The following is an 18,068-nucleotide window of genomic DNA, read 5'->3' on the forward strand; positions in this document are numbered from 1 at the left end:
ATCAGATGGACCTGAGATGATACAAAAAAGAGCAACAACCCAACCTGAATTCACTTGAAAGTCGTAGACATGAGTTGACTTATAGGTTTGGACTAAATTGTTTGAATTCCCCAGCTCATGATGGTCTACTACCCAACCTCGAGAGCCCACCTACTAAAGGACCAGTCACTCGACTCGGACAAGTAAAAAAGAATTATCCACAGTTAATGACTTACCAAGCCTCTTGTACCGAGAGATATTGCAAATCATTTGTCCCTCATTGTACTCGGTATTTTAATTATATTAAAAATATTAAATGACAAATATTTAATGTTTGATGCAGTTTTTTTTTCCTGTTCCAAGTTTTTTCTTGTGAGTACTTTTCAATGTACATTTATATTTTGAATATTCTGATATATTCTGTATAAGCGGTCACTATTTTAACCGTGAAAATTGATTCTTGACATACATTAATTTAATATCAATTTTATTTATGACTCATTTTAATTTATTGACCTTGAACATACAGCTTTAATATTTTTGTGTTGCTATTTATTTTTATTATTTTTTTTTTAATCCTTGTTTTGTTAGTCCTGACATGCTCGAGTTAGCTCCAGCTATTGTAGTGAATAAATATATTCTATACTCTATATAAACAAATTTTTGATACGGTTTATAAAGTTCACCCCCCCCCCCAAAAAAAAAGGACACGCTATAGGGCGTTATACCTACTCCCTACTCCTCTTTGTGGAAGTTTTATGCTTGAAACCCTTATTTGACCAAATTGATGTTCATATTTGGTTTAATGCAGCTCTTTACTTTTCTTTGAAAAACTTCTTTGGTGGAAAGACTTTTTTTTAATTAATTTCTGTTCGTTTTTAACTGAAAAAGTTTCAATCTCTGATTAAGAAGAGAAAATTTTAAATCTTTTTAGTTCTTTTCTATAATAATCCAGATTGTGGCTTACAATATACAGGTTGGGAAAAATATGGCAACAACGTTTAGTTTTGGTATTCTATAGGGCTGATGGAGTTCTAACCCCATCATATTACAACTTGAGTATAGACAAATATTAATCAACTATCACCCTCAACATGCCTTGAAAGTTTCAACTTATTCCATTACCCATTCCCGAGATTTCCCAGGCACACCCTTTTGACAACGATGGACGCACGTAGTGTTTTGATTTAGTTCAAATTCCCACTCAAGATGTCCTGACAGTTTTGACTTAGATTCCCTTATCCTTTCCTGAGATATCGCAGATATGCCTTTTTGATAATTTTATATAAACATAGTGCATAGTGCACCTTCCACTCAAGGCCTGACATTTTAAAATTAATAGTACTAACGGTTCCTAAGATACCGCAGATATGCCCCATTGAAAACAATGGATATAAAGAGGTTTTTTTTTAATTAGTTCAACATCCCCAATAGCCTGCCCTGAAGTTACAAAATAATACCTTTAGTTTTTCTTGGGATATTGCATATACACTCTTTTCACAATCTGGATACAAATGGTTTTATTTTGATTTAGTTATACATCCCACTTATCTTTCCCTAAAAGTTTCGACTTTATACCCTATTCAATTCCTGAAATATTGCATTTGTGCCATTTTGATAACCAGGACGCACTTGGACTCTTTTGATTTAGTTCAATTGTAATAGAAGTTGCAGCAGCAGTCATGTCGCACTTTGCAGTAGTAGTAACAGTCACAGTTCTATGTAGTTAAATTCGTAATCACAAGTAGCTGCAGAGCCAAATAGTTGCCACAGTTACTGTTGCATGTAGTCAGAATCGCAGTTCAAAGTAGTCGCAGTCGCGGGTAGTGGAAGTCAAAATTAGTTGCATGTAGTCACAGACACAAGCAGTAGCAAGGATTTACAGTTATAGTCGCAGTCATAAATAGTCACAGTAGTAGTAGTAGTTGTAGTAGAAGACTATATTCCTGATTGGAAACAAAATGCCACGTGGAATTATTTACAAACAAGAAGAGTCTCTCCAAAATTTAAGGTTTGTTAATACGCAAATGAATTTATTTATAAAATGCCAAATTTTTGTTAGCATTAACCTTTTGGGGGATTCTGTAGGATAAAATTTTGCTTTGGGATGATTCAGGGAAGCCCTATAAGAATTCGAGGATAGTGCTTACGGTAACTAAATAGAAAGTCTCTTATATACATGTTCCATACTGTGCGAAAAAAAATATGGAGGTTAATTAAAAAAAGAAAAAAAAATGTGGGCTACTCGAATTAAATTAAAACAGGTTATTTTCGAAAAGATTTCAACCAAGAGTCAGCAAACCTATCTTTTTTTACAGATCAGAACTAAACTTTGAGTATCAAATGCGAAGTATTTACCTTAAGAATTCTCTACAGAGTATATACCACACAAAAAAAAAGAAAAGAAAAAAAAAGCATACATTGGCCTGTCACCAATTTCAGGTCAAACAGATATCGTTTAGCATGATAGCACTTTTCGCGTAATAGCTACTTGATGAGGAAATAATTTAACTATTGGAAACAATAATTACATTAAAAGAAAACGAAATAAAAGACTTTCAGGATATGATTATTGAGCTTAAGAGTATTTATCCATGATTGAATATGAAAATTAGCTTAAAAATACCTAAGACTTCAAAATAAAAACACACCCCCTGGAACCATTTCAGGTCTATTCATACCAGAAAACCACGATTTTCTAAGGGTTTTCTTGCGGCTCTTTAAAGACTATGGCCTTTTTGAAAAGTCTCTCATTTGTGTCAGTGTTTCCACGTCAAACCGGATAGACAAAAATAATCTTACAAATTTGAAAAAGTTTTGGGCTCGTAAAAATTTTAACATGAAAAGTCTGTTGATTCCAAAACATCTCCCAAAAAAGCTATATTTTCTTAAGCTGGTTCGTATCAAATGTTTTAGTCCTTTTGCTTATTTCTATTCACATTTCTGCTTTAATTTTTTTTTTAATTTTCAATTTATTTTTTTTTTCTACTTTAGTTTTGTAACTGTTTTTAATTAACTCTTTACAACTATAAACTATACCTAATAGCACATGCTCAAAATTTCAGGTGAATTCTAACCTAACTCAGAAAATATCATTGGGATTTTATACTCTACCTATCACTCAATGGTCCAGGTGGTCCAGGCATTGGTCCCCCGGGTCCCATTTGTTGAGGACCCCCAGGACCCATAATTGGACCCTGTATCTGACCCATGAAAGGAGGGCCAAAAGAACCTGGTCCAGAGTGATGAAAGCCGGAACCAGGAGGTGGCCCACCTCCATAAGGAGGTTGTGGACCTGCAGTAGGGCTGCTAAATGGTGTTCCAGTCGGGTTGCTAAATGGCATACCTGTAACAAAAAACATAGAGATATGAACAATATGATAAGTGGAGGAGAAATTTAAAATGTCGGTGAATTTACTGGCCACAAATAAAAGGTACACTCGATGAAAGTACAGCTAATAACATTCTTCATCCTCTCTACCCGCAAGCAGCTCAGTGTCTCAGTTTAATGTAAAATTTTTCAGCAAATTTACAGCAATACCAGCACCTGAAGGAGGGGGGGGGTTAATCCCTCTAAGTCTCTGATTAATAACATCTATAACAACCAGACAGCAGACCGAATCAAAAGGAGTAGCTTTTTACATAGCGTACAAAAAATGGGGTTTGATCCCGCTTTCTAGGGCTATAGGGGGAGGGTATGGCTAGGCCACGTTTAATAGTGGAAATAGCTGCAGTGGAAAGGTATGGCTAGGCCATAGTTATTAGTGAAAATGGCTACAATGGAAAGGTATGACGGCTAGGCCGCATTTTACAGATGAAGGGCGATATATTAAAAAAGATGTCCTCTTTAGCCATCAATTTTAGGCCAAACAAAAGTGGGTCATCCCTGAACAGGATGAGACTATGTTATTATTTTTCATAATGTAGAAGAAATTATAACTTTATGAAAAGGAGTAACGCACAAGTCTTTCTCATATCAACAATAAGAGTTCAACAGCGACAACTCATACGCTGAAAGTTTCAAAATACTCATAGACTGAAAGTCATATCTCGCAGATACATGACGGTTTATTTGTTTGACAGTCCAAATGCGCCCGCTTAGATTTAGCCATCCGTTTTTTTTATTCTTTACGGCGATCATATTCCAACCCCCAGTTCTTTTCTTCTCTTTTTTAGCAGCAGCTGTTACTCTTTGTGGAAATTTTGTATCTCAGAGATAAGTCTCGACTATTCGTGCTGATAAATAGTAGTGTCAGTTATTTTTTCTGCTTTAACTTTCAGCTTTATTGCCTTGTACAAATATAAGACAATAAAATGACTTGTTTATACACTATTCCTGAAAAAAAAACAAAAACTGCCAAATATGTTAGCAAAGGCTGTGTTCAAAATTTATGCTTATGACATGAAAATTAGTAATTTATTTGCTTGTGTTTAATAGTGATGCAACTACCGGAAAGCAAAGCAAGTGAAACAAGAACGAGATAGTCAATTAGGTAGACGAAAGAATTCTGCTTTTTTCCCCATCAGACTTGTGACAAAAAGCTATGTCTTTTAAAAGAACCAGCGTGTACACTGCAACAACAAAAAGCTTGAAATAAACCACAAATTTGTTTCCTAAAACATAAATACAGTTTGTTTTGTGCTCAAACTTCCAATTATTGAAAAATGAAACTTGACTAACTTATTTCTTTTGCACACTAAGAATAAAAATTGAAAGAAAACTAATATAATAATAAAAATGAAATACACAATAAAAGACACGAAAAACAACAAAATTAGATAAAAATAATTAAATAAAGGTAAATACCTCCCATTGATCCTTGCCCAGGGAAACCAGGAGATGGGAAATGATTGGTCACACTTGCACCTGGAGTGCCTGGCCCTTGTGGAACTGGTGAACTACTATATGAAGGTGGTCCTGGAGCAAAATGAGAACCTCCAGTTGGCGTGGTGAACCCAGGGGTTGGCGTTGATGCAGGACCGGGTCCTGTATAGTGGGATGGAGGTCCAGGGGAAGGACCTAAAACGATACTTGTTTCGTTGACTAGATTAAAACATGATAGTAACAAAAATTATCTTTATTCCAAAAAGTAACCATGACTTACTAGCATTGGTCAAACTATAGGTAATTATAGGTAATTGGTCTAATGAGCTATACAAATGAAGAAATTTGGCAGGTTCGAGCTGTAAAGTAATAATTTTTCTTATGTCAGCATGGCCCGTATATTACTCTTCAGTCTCAGGTTCCCAATCTTCTGTACCTCCACTTGAAGGAAGAGGAATGGTTAACACTCTATTTTCATTTACTGCCTACAACCACTTCCTAATGACAGAGTACTGACAATTACTGTAAATTCGGCTGATATTTTGGCAAAATCTTGATATATGGTGAGTGGTGGATAGGGACCAGCTTTATCACTTCAGAATCTATGTTTTCTTTTTACTTTTCCCTTCCTCTTTTGGATGTATTTGGCATAAAAATGCGGCATTTAAGCATCATTTTCGAGAGAGGAGGCATTCTTGAAAATTCCACCATTAGTAAAACAAAATTTATTTAAATTATTAAAACCATAGATCTTGAGATAATTTCCTCAAGCATGTCAGTTTACTCAAATATTACAGTGTAGAGGGCAACACTGTGACAAAAAAAACAGACTTAATATTCTTGATATCAGGATTGATAAAACATCACTTTTTTACGTATTCTAAATCTAAATGCAGGCGTACATGGATGTTGATTGATCATCAGCACATTCACCAGTGTCTTCACTATTCATTTGATGTTTTATGTTGCTGAATTTTCAAAGGCTAGTTAGCTGTTATTTTCTGGTAAGAAAACGACTACTTTCCCAGTCTAACAAAAAATGTAAGACAAGATCAGCAATTTAAAAGCAATAAGATACTCTAATTTACAAGCCAAGCAATAAATAACAAGACATTCTTCCTGAGTTTAAGTTTTTTCTTCTGCCACAAGTATATACTAATTTCTACTAGGCGTGGGGATAATTTCTGCCAATTGGCAGACGGGCGCAATTCATCCAGACAACCAACTGCCCAGTTTTTGATGTGTCTCCCTTCTACAATTTCTTCCCCCTTCTATTTTGTACAGGAAGCATGGTTTTAAAATTCGACCATGTATTGAAACTTTAAACACCCTGTTTTAGGATCGAAGGTGCGTGGGAAACCCCTCCCCCCTTCTTTGTTTTTTTTTATCAATTTTTTTGTACTTCTTGCAAAAAAATTATTACTGATTTGGTACGAAACAAGATAAGTAGCCGTCTGACTGGGCACCAAAAAAAGCTAAAATTTACCTAGAGAATAAAGGTAAAGTACTGAAAATGAGGAAAATCTGATTTTTTTGCAAGAAGAAATAAATTCGCGGGACGAGCTAAATCTTAATTCTGTCTGAACACCAGTTTAAGTTCTGACACGGCATAAACCAATTAAGTCCCATACACAGAATTTTGTCAATGATATACAAGACAAAAAGTCCTGAATACAAACAAAATAAATTGAATCTGAGGACTGAACACAGCGCAAGATCGACGAGATAAGTAACCTGCTGGCTAGATGCAAAACACTACCTCCTGAATTTTTGTAAAATCGATCCAAGCTGAACTTAGGCCTCCCCCACAGCCAACTATTTTATCAGAAAGATAGGTAGGTGATGTCTTTTTTAAATTGGATACATGCAATAATTTTCCAAATATGTGATTAAAGTTACTAGATTGTACTTTGTCCCCTTTCCTCTCTCTTAGGAATATTTACAGCAGAAATATATAAAAATGCCACATTTTGTTTGAATTCCAATCACCCAAGGAAGTTTCAGCAATTTGATTAGAAAACAAAAGGGGCAAGCCACTGCTTTTTTAATTACCCTCCCCTAGAAAAACACTTTCTAGTAGAATGGTATTTTGCATGACATATTGTATGCTGTTGTGATCTTTTATCTAAGTCAAACATACAACGTAATAAAAAAAATCTACCTAGAAAGCAGACCTTATCCATGAGCAGAAAAGTGTTTCATTAACGTAATAATAATAAAAAAAATGATTGAAAAAAAAACAACAAAAAACAAGGCAGATAGTCCACCAATTTAGAAATGAAACCTGATGCTAAATGGTAGATAACTTTTTTTTACAAACCAGGAAAAAGTGGGGTTCCAGGTCCTGTGAAATTTGAATGCTGGTCACTTCCTTGTCCTTTCCATGCTTCTTCCATCATTTCCTAAAACCAAGAAATTCGTATTAGAAAACCACAAAAAAAGAACAAAAAACAGCAAGAATTTTTGCTTCTTCGCATAGATGAATAATTGATAGATCTCTAATCAGAAAAATTACTAAAAGAATATTTTATCAGAATATTGTCAGTTTCAGGGGTAGAAATCCATTGCAAAAGAACTCTCAATGGCATCAATACCACTAATAATCATATGTGTTCAGAAAATAAGCAGCCTTTTTGGAACTGAAAAAAAAACTAAGAAATTCATAATGGGTACTATCTATATCATAGATGATGATAATATAGGGTAAAGGCACCAATCATTCGCCAGTGCAATTATGGAACTACTGTCGTAATTTTCCTGCAAAATAGGGTAACTCTGCTTAGTGGTAACTAGGAACACCATCTCTTGAAGCCGTCGTTATATTTTGACAGTGCGAAACGTGGACACTATATCCAATACACCCAGATAAAAAAGAATATTTAATTCAATCAGTTTCCTGTTTTTCAACACAAAATGAGCTCCAGACAATTTTTTGGCTATGTAACGATCAAACTATCATTACTTGGTTATTTTTTGGGAAAAAAAGTTGAGATCAGCTCCAATGCGTCAAGATGCATCTGATCTTCTGTAAAATGTAGCCATATTGACTTTTTCTTGATAAAATTAAGCTAAAATGGAGCTAATATTATATTATTAAACTATGTTCCGAGTGTTGAAAATCCTAGTCTATAGTGGAATACCAGACCGACTAAAAATGTTCCTTCAGCCGAATTCAAATGTAGATATTGGCTTCTATTATGAGATTCATTTCTTTTGAGAATAACTTGTAGTAACCTTGTCGAAATTTTCGACAGACAGCAACAGGCCCTGTCGAAATATAGGTGACTCTGTCGAAACTTCACTGAACATGTAAAACAGATGAGAAACAATTGGTGTTGAAATTCCTCTGACAAAAACATAGTTGTCGAATTTACGGGTACTTTCTCAACAACGAGAGGTTCTGATGATTATTATCTGTAATAATTCTTAACATGAAAAAAAACATTAAAAAAGCTGTTTTTTTATTATAGTTTAACTGATTTTATGCTAGATGCTAGATTTTTCCATCATCTGAGGAACTGCTGCTTAGCCTCATTTTATGTTCATATTTTTAAGCATTTGATTTGGTTGATCAGAACAACTTTATTCATTTATAATTGATCAAATTTGAATTAGATCCTCTTTTTGTAAATTATATATGTGATTTCTTTCAAGCTGATCCCAAGTTTTAAAATACAAAATTTTTTCTCTGAAGCCCTCTCTAATTAGCGTGGAATTCCTATCCCACCCAAAATGCTAGTGAAACAAACTAACATACTAAACATTCTAAACATACTAAGTAGGACATGCATATTTAAAGAATCCGTGACTTTCCAGACAAAGGATAGTCCAAACAAATTTTTTTTAATTGGATTAAACGTGTAGATTAATTTTGAAATGGCCAAATGTTGACAACACTTCAACTGTGAACAACAAAGAAATCTTTGCTGGACCATTAAAGATGAGACAAAGTGGGCCATTCCAGGTAGCGTTTGTAAAGAGACCTATATCACATTATGAACAGAAAATTAAGCAAAAAAAAAACAGGTTTTAATATTTCAGCCCCACATCCAGGAGCCTTTCTCAACAAGAAAAAAAAAATGTTTTAAGAAGTAACACACATACAAAAAAAAGCAACAGCTAAACATACAACGAAGAAAATAAAAAAAAATAAATAAATAAGAACAACTCATATTATAAACAAACTTCCAGCAGTGACGTTATAAGACAAGAACAAAACCAAAGCGAATATCTAAAGTGAAACCATGGGTCACTCTCCTCTCAACATTCAGTGCATAAATGGAAATATTATAAGCAAACTTCCAGCAGTGACGCTATAACACAAGAACAAATCCAAAGCGAATATCTAGAGTGAAACCATGGGTCACTCTCCTCTCAACATTCAGTGCATAAATGGAAATATTATAAGCAAACTTCCAGCACTGACGTTATAACACAAGAACAAATCCAAAGTGAATGTCTAGTGTGAAACCATGGGTCACTCTCCTCTAAACATTCTGTGCATGTCAGTGTCAAGGCAAACGGAATGTTGATATAAATATAAATAAATATAAATATATATAAATATATATATATATATATATATATATATATATATATATATATATATATATATATATATATATATATATATATATATATAATTAGTTCAGATGTTTATAGGAATTAAAAGTAGGTTTTGAAGTCTCGAGGTGGTTTGAAAGGCATTTTGAGAAAGTTTCTGCCAAAATACGTGTTCCAGGGTAATTGGACCGTCAATGGCAGACCAAATAAGAGGAGCTGTTTGTACGCGCCGATATACGTATATATATATATATATATATATATATATATATATATATATATATATATATATATATATATATATATATATATATATATATATATATATATATATATATATATATATATATATATATATATATATATATATATATATATATATATATATATATATATATATATATATATATATATATATATATATATATATATATATATATATATATATATATACTACGAAAACTTTACGAAAAAGAAATTTTTTTTTAAAGAAAAGTAAAGGCCATATTAAACTTAAGATCAGTAGAAATAGAAGCCTACAATAATTCAAACTCAAAACAAACAGAAATCATAGGCAGCGCGCTAGCGCTGCCTAAGTAAAGAACAATGTGTGTTTTTTTTCTCCATACCCGGGCACTTCGTATCGAAGAAGTTGTCATAGAAACTTCGACAAGGGCTTATTCGACTGGAAATTGGAGTGGCTAGTGCCCTTTTTAATAGTCGAAAGTGATTGGAGGGTAACTAGCCCCCTCCCACTCCCATAATTCCTCCAAACACATCCAATCAAAATTTTGAGGTAGATATTTTGGTCAGTGTAGTTGATTTCCAGATAGAAAATATATTTTTGAGGAAGACACTCCCCCACAACCCTCAGGGCAAGGGTTTTAAGTAATGCCCTGGGGGCATATGAGGTTTTTTTTATGAAGGCGTTGTCGTAGAAACTTCAAAAAAGGCCCATTCAATTGGAAATTCAAAGGACTAGTGCCCTTTTAATAGTTGAAAGTGATTGGAAGGCAACTAACCCCCCCCCCACGCCCATCATTTCCCCAAACACACCCAATCGAAATTTTGAGATAGCCATTTTGTTCAGCGTAGTTGATTTCCAGATAGAAAACATATTTTTGAGGAGACACTCCCCCACAGCCCTTAGGGCAAGGGTTGTAAGTTGTGCCCAGGGGGCATTTTAGGTTTCTATAGGAAGCGTTGTTATAGAAACTTCAAAAAAAGCTCGTTCGATTGGAAATTCAAATGGCTAGTGCCCTTTTTAATAGTCGAAAGTGATTTGAGGGCAACTAGCCCCCCCCCCCCGCCCCACGCCCATCATTACCCCAAACACATCCAAAAAAATTTTGAGATACTCATTTTGTTCAGCGCAGTTGATTTCCAGATAGAAAAAATATTTTTGAGGAGGATACTCCCCTAAAACCCTCAGGGCAAGGATTAAAAGTTATGCCCTGGGGGCATATAAAGTTTTTATTGAAAACTTTGTCGTAGAAACTTGAAAAAGGGCTCATTCGATTTGAAATTCAAAGGGATAGTACCCTATTTAACAGTCGCAAGTGATTTGAGGGCTACTAACCCCCCCTCACAAGCCCACCATTTCCCCAAACACATCCAATCAAAATTTTTAGATAGAAATTTTACTCAACATAGTTGAAAGTTTTGAAAATTAGGTCTTTAAGAATGACAAACCCTCCCCCACAGCCCTCAGGGCAAGGGTTGTAAGTTATGCCCTGGGAGCATATAAGGTTTTTATTCGAAGTATTGCCCAAAAAACTTTAAAACTACTCATTCAACCGTAGATTGAGAAGGCCAGTGGATTTTTTAACAATTGAAAGTGAATGCATGGCGACTAACGCCCATCTCACGTTTACCCTTTCCCCAAACACATCGACTACAAATTTTTACATATCCATTTTGCTCAATGTTCTTCAAAGTTCAAGTCGTTAGGTCTTTTAGGATGATAACCCCCTCAGAGCCCTCAGTGCAAAGGTTGTAAGTTATTCCCTGGGGCATATAAAGTTTTTATTGAAAGCGTTGTCGCAGAAACTTCAAAAGGGCTCATTCAATTGGAAATTGAAGGGCTAGTGCCTTTTTTTAATAGTTGAAAGTGATTGGATACCGACTAACTACCCTCTCACGCCCACCATTTTCCAAAACACATCCAATCAAAATTTTGAGATATCCATTTTGTTCAACGTAGTTGAACGTTCTGGAAATTAGGTCTTTTAGGATGATAACCCCCTCAGATCCCTTTAGTGCAAGGGTTGTAAGTTATGCCCTGGGTGCATTTAAGGATTATATAGAAAGTTGTTGTATAAATCATAGGCAGCGCGACGCGATCGCGCTGTAAAGAACGGGGAAACTCGAGAACGAGACAAGAAACGGGGACTAATTAAAGAAGAGGAAACTCCCCCACAACCCTCAGGGCAAGGGTTTTAAGTTATGCTCTGGGGGCATATAAGAACAATGTATTATTTATTAATTTTTTCCTTTAGAGCAGGGCACTTCGTATCGAAGAAGTTGTCGTAGAAACTTCAAAAAGCGCTCATTCAATTGGAAATTGGAGTGGCTTGTGCCCTTTTTAATAGTCAAGAAATTATGTTTTTGAGGACAGTCCCCCACAGCCGTTAGGGCAAGGGTTGTAAGTTATGTGCTGGGGGCATATAAGGTTTTTTATAGAAGACGTTGTCGTAGAAACTTTAAAAAAGTCTCATTTGATTGGAAATTCAAAGGGCTAGTGCCCTTTTTAATAGTCGAAAGTGATTAGAGGGCAACTAACCCGCCTCTCACGCCCACCTTTTCCCCAAACACATCTAATCAAAACTTTGAGATAGCCATTTTATTCAACGTAGTTTTAAGTTCTGGAAATTAGGTCATTGAGGATGACAACCCCCGCCACACCCCTCAGGGCAAGGGTTGTATATTATGCCCAGGGGGCATATAAGGGTTTTATACAACACGTTGTCGTGGAAACTTCAAAAAGGGCTCATTCGATTGGAAATTGAAATGGCTAGTGCCTTTTTTAATAGTCGAAAGTGATTGGAAAGCAACTAACACCCCTTCCACGCCCACCATTTCCCCAAACACATCCAATAAAGATTTTGAGATAGCCATTTTGTTCCACGCAGTTCATAGTTCAGGAAATTATACCTTTGAGCAGGACACTCTCCCCACAGTCTTCAAGGCAAGAGTTATAAGTTATGCCCTGGGAGCATCTAAGGTTTCTATTGAAATCTTTGTCGTAAAAACTTGACAAAGGGCTCATTCGATTGGAAATTCAAAGGGCTAGGGCCCTTTTTAATAGTCGAAAGTGATTTGAAGGCAATTAGCACACTTCTCACGCCCATCTTTTCTCCAAACACATCCAATCAATATTTTAGATCGCCATTTTATTCAACGTAGTTGAAAGTTTGGAAATTAGGTCTTTAAGGATGAAAACCCCTCCGCCCCCCCCAGCCCTCAGGGCAAGGGTTGTAAGTTATACCCTGGGGGCGTTTAAGGTTTTCATTGAAAGCGTAAAACTTCAAAAGGGCTCATTCAATTGGAAATTGAAAGGGCTAGTGCCTTTTTTAATAGTTGAAAGTGTTTTAAGAGCGACTAACGCCCCTCTCACGCCCACCAATTTCCCAAACAAATCTATTCACAATTTTGAGATAGCTATTTTGTTCAATGTATTTGGAAGGACTATACATTAGGTATTTGACGATGATAACCCCCTCCAAACCCTCAGTGAAAGGAGTCTAATCTATGCACTGGGGCATATAAAGTTTTTATAGATATTTTTTATAGAAATTTAAAAAAGGGCTCATTTGATTGTAAATTTAAATTGCCCTTTTTACTATTCGAAAGCGAGTGGAGAGTAAGTAACCCCCCCTCTTACGCCCACCATTTCCCCAAAAACATTTAATCAAAGTATAGAGATAGCCATTTTGTTCAACGAAGTTGAAAGTTCTGGAAATTATGTATTTAAGGAGGAAAAACCCCCCAGAGCCCCAAGGGCAAAGGTTGTAAGTTCTGCCGGGGAGGCATATAAGGTTTTTATAGATAGAATTGTCGTAAAACTTCAAAAGGGCTCATTCAATTCAAAATTGACAGAGCTAGTGCCCTTTGTAATAGTCGAAAGTGATTGGAGGGCAACTAACCCCCCTATCACGCCCACAATTCCTCCAAACACATCCAATCAAAATTTTCAGATAGTCGTGTTCAACGTAGTAGAAAGTTATGGAAATTAGGTCTTTGAGAATGACATCCCCCCCAGCACTCAGGGCAAGGGTTGTAAGTTATGCCCTGGCGGCATATAAGATTTTTATTGAAAGTTTTGTCGTAGAAACTTCAAAAGGGCTCATTTGATTGGAAATGAAAGGATTAGGGCCATTTTTAATAGTTGAAAGTGATTGGAGAGCGACTGCCGCCCCTCTCACACCCACCATTTCCCCAAACACATCCATTCAAAATTTTGAGATAGCCACGTTGTTTAACGTAGTTGAAAGATCTGGGAATTCGGTCTTAGAGGATGACAATCTCCCTAACGGACCTTAGGGTTAGGGTTTTAATTTATGCACTGGGGGCATACAAGGTGTTTATAAAAAGCGGTGTCGTTTCCAAAAGGGCTCATTCGATTGGAAATCGAAAGGCCCAGTGCCCTTTTTAAAAGACGAAAGTGATTGGAAGGCTTGACATTTTTATAGTAAAGATCGAAGTGGGTATACTGTATTATTTTTTGTTGTTGCTGTTATTTAGACCAGGGCACTTCGTATCGAAGGAGTTGTCGTGGGAACTTCGAAAAGGGCTCATTCGATTGAAAATAGAAAGGGCTGATGCCCTTTTTAACAGTCGAAAGTAATTTGAGGGCAACTAATCCCCCTTCCACTCCCACCCTCCCACACCAACCCTCCCATTTCTGCTCTTAAAATTTAGCGAATTCAAAATAGCCGACGTGTATCTAAGCTATCAAATAAAGTAAACTGATTTGTTTTCAGATGTTGTCAAGTTTTCCATTTCAGATCAACTACTGGAGTTACGAAACTAAATTAAACAGTATTAATTGTGTCCAGATTTTTAAAAGGGGATGTGCTGTTAAAAATTGCTGAAAATTTTTTTCCAGCATACAATTAGCAGGCCAAACCATAAAGTCTTTTAAAAAAGAAAAGATTTAAAGTATTATTATTTTTTTCCCCTGAAAAGACTATGTCAATATAAAATGAACAGAAATTAATTTAAAAAACTTTTTCCACAAAATAAGTTTTTCAAAGAAAAGTAAAGAACTCCATTAAACAAAAAATGAGCAAAAGAAAGTCAAATAATCTACCAAGCGTGAAACTACCACAAATCAGCATCGACAAATAAATGAAACCCAAAACGAACAGAAATTACAATAATTAACCAAGTTAAACTCAAAATGAGCAAAAATTAACATAAGTTGGGTGCAAAACCCCTAGGCCTTCTCAAGGCCAGAACAAAATTTGCACTTTACTGAAAAAATACAAATGAATGTGCAATGTCAGTTTAATATACGTATAATGATATTTAGTAATCAAAATGTTAATATTATTTGATTTATTAAAGTTATAAAAGTAAAAACATTTATATTTTTTCAGTAAAGTGCACATTTTGTTCAGGCCTTGGGAAGGCATATGGGTTTTGCAGCCAATTTAAGTTAGTTTTTGCTTGTTTTGAGTTTGACTTGGTTAATTATTGTAATTTCTGTTCGTTTTGGGTTTCATTTATTTGTCGATGCTGATTTGTGGTATTTTCACGCTTGGTAGATTGTTGATTTTGTTTTTGCTCATTTTTTGTTTAATGGAGTTCTTTACTTTTCTTTGAAAAACTTATTTTGTGGAAATTTTTTTTTAATTAATTCTAGCATTAAGGATACCCTGAACTTTCTAGGCATAAAATGAGCGATTAGTATTCTATTATTAATATCTTCCGAGCCCAAACAAGACTTAGAAGCATAAGTCCAGTTCAAAACATCTGAATTCGTCAGTCAAGATGTCGATACGATATTTATTCTTTACGTCGTAACATTGAAACTTTCAATTTTCAATGTTAGGAAAAAGGAGTGTAGAAGGGGGGTCTACTTGCCTTCCAATCTTTTTGGTAACTTAAAAAGGGTATTAGAACTTTTGATTTACAATCCAGTTCGCTTCTTTTCCGATCTTCTAGAACAATTGGTTTGATATAAATACTCCTTAAAAAAAAAAAAATCAAATAAACATGCATGTGTTGTCTTTTTCTGGCAAAAAATTCAAATTCCACTTGTTTGTAGATAGAAGCTTTTAACCTCTACAGCAAGGTTTTCAAATATACCTAGTCTGATAGTGTGATTTTCACTAATATAGCTTAAATTTTTAAGGGTGTTTCCCCCTTTAAAAAAAATAAGGTACATTTTTTCAGACTCGTCTTTTCTTACGGATAACATTAAACTTAATGAATTTTTGTCTTTGGAATCAGCTTAAAAAGTCAATTTATTTATTGTGTCTATTTTTATAAAAAAAAAGTGTTTAGAGTTTTGGTATGTGTCCAGCCGAAGTTACTGCTTACTTGCAGTTCGTTATTACGAACTGTTGGGTGACATCATCTATACAATAAGCATAATGCTATAAGTAGTAAATGGCTCTCAATATAAAATGACTGTCATCTGTGCTATAAATCACATGCCAGATTCTGAATTGGAATAGTTTGTTACAAACACTTGGACGATAACTTTAGAAAAAGATGTTAGCCGCTTGTACACTGTTGCCCGTAGTAGAGGGAGATCTGTTTATGTCAGACGATGAAAGTAATATGGAGTTTATTGGGGAGAGAATGAATTTATACCCCAGTGATAAAGATTCTAAAATGAAAGTTGGAAAAACATTTGGTTTCTCTATGGTTACCAGTCCTATGTCTACCAACGATGGAAGAGAAGAAATGAAGTCAATAAAAAGAGGAAGGAAGTCTCTTAAACTGACATCAGTTCGTGCAATCACTAAATCAAAAGTCAAAAAAGAGCAAGTGGAAATCTTTCGAGTGACATCAATTTGTGGAAGTACAAAAGACAAAGTGGATAGAAAGATAATGCGAAAGTTCACGGAAAAGACAAGAAAACTGCCATCCTTGTTTTACAAAACCACGCCCGACTCTATAGTGAACGCGTGAACAGGGGATTGATGTCCGTATTGAAGCTCAAAAGATAACATTTAGAATTTGTCAATAGAAGAAGTTGATGATATGAGTGAACACTTTCGAATTTTGTAGTGTCTAAATTATCGTTGTTTGAATATATAAAAAAAAAAAAATATTGACTTTACTTTAAGAAAAACAAGACGCGGACTAAATTGCCAATTATTTGACCCCTTAACCAAGCATTACCTCCATTCATTGAAAGTCAGGCATTTTTTGCAGAGAATCTATAAAGACTTACTCGGGTTAATAGTAAGGACTCATTTTGTATTCTTGTATCTCTGTACCTCTCCCCCCTTCTGGTAAGGGTTGTACCTGGGTAGACCTAAAAGTGGACTAACCACTTTTGTAATAATATCGGTTAATAGAAACTTCATCTTATTAACACACGAAGAAGAAATCTTCTGAATTTTAGAATATTTAGGAACCAAGGAATTTCTTTTGCTGTGACAATACCGAAGATGTCTACCGAAGACGAAGAAGAATTATACCGAAGACGTCTCTGGAATCGTTGAAGCAAAATATATTAAAAGAAGAAAAAATAGAAATTAGTTTAGATTTCAACGTGAGTTAGGTAAGAGTTTTGGTTTAAAGATGTGAAACGATTAAATTAGGTTCAAGTTACACACCAGAACTTACAAGCCTGGGATTATTTGTCAGGGATCTAACAAGGGAGAAAACACCCACAAAGAGCGTTTTGTCTTGATGCAATTTGCCCCATCAAATTCATCACATTAGAGAACCATATTGCATTAGTCTCTACCCTCTATCAACGAAAATAGAAAGTTTTGTAGTTGTACAAATTACAGAAAGATGTTTTAAGTACTATCAAGAATGATATCAAGTTCCAAATAATTCGTTGACGATGGATACTGATTGAGATAGAAGACTAAAAATTGCTAAAAAAAAAAAAGGCTTCTGTGTTTTCTTGGGCTCTCTTTTTTACGGTATTCCGAATAAGGAGGTGGTTGTGAGATAGAGCTTGTTTAACTTGTACATAAATTCTCCAATGGTCAAACAAAATAAAATAAAAGACACTTCAAAATATCTATTGTTTCTGTACTTTACAAATTATATTCTAGCCTTTAAGGGTTTACAGAAGACCACAGTCTCATTTTCTTTTTTAATACTTCACATGTTTTCAAACTTTGGAAGGGCTCATTTGATTACAAACTGAAACACCTAGTGCCTTTCTAAAAAGTCAAAAGGGACTGGAGGGTAAACAGCTCTCCTTCTTTGCGCCTTGTCCCCCAAAGATCGAATGAAAATTTTGATACGGCCATCTTGTTCGGCATAGTCAAAAGGTTCAATAGCTATGACTCTGGGGATGACAACTTACACAGTCCTTGGGGCAAGGGCTTTAAGTTACACAATTAGCCGATTCTTTACGCATAGGGTTTGTTATTGGGGAAGGGGGCGTGTTTGACTCTTTGTGTAAAGAAAAAGGTCAATGGCATTTAGGCGAAGTTCTGAGGGAATTTTGGGGGTGTTATTTACTACTACTCACACTGCTACTATCGCCACTTATGTTTCT

General features: G+C 35.1%; 1 protein-coding gene across 1 annotated transcript in view; it reads right to left on the reverse strand.

Moving 5' to 3' along the window:
* The window catches only part of LOC148956917 (LIM domain-binding protein 2-like), a 60,200-nt gene extending 44,680 nt beyond the window's left edge, over positions 1–15,520 (reverse strand). The window contains exons 1-4 of the mRNA XM_089087763.1: positions 15,505–15,520; positions 7,125–7,206; positions 4,787–4,999; positions 3,094–3,325 (exon numbers count right to left, since the gene is read on the reverse strand). Coding sequence (XP_088943889.1) covers positions 3,094–3,325; positions 4,787–4,999; positions 7,125–7,203 — 524 coding nt within the window. The 5' untranslated portion in view covers positions 7,204–7,206; positions 15,505–15,520. The remainder of the gene's footprint in view (positions 1–3,093; positions 3,326–4,786; positions 5,000–7,124; positions 7,207–15,504) is intronic.
* Between the last annotated feature and the right edge of the window lie 2,548 nt (positions 15,521–18,068).

The sequence above is a fragment of the Artemia sp. Qi Xiang Cuo genome, chromosome 1 (genome assembly GCF_049724085.1).
Source record: "Artemia sp. Qi Xiang Cuo chromosome 1, ASM4972408v1, whole genome shotgun sequence".
NCBI lineage: Eukaryota > Metazoa > Arthropoda > Branchiopoda > Anostraca > Artemiidae > Artemia > Artemia sp. Qi Xiang Cuo.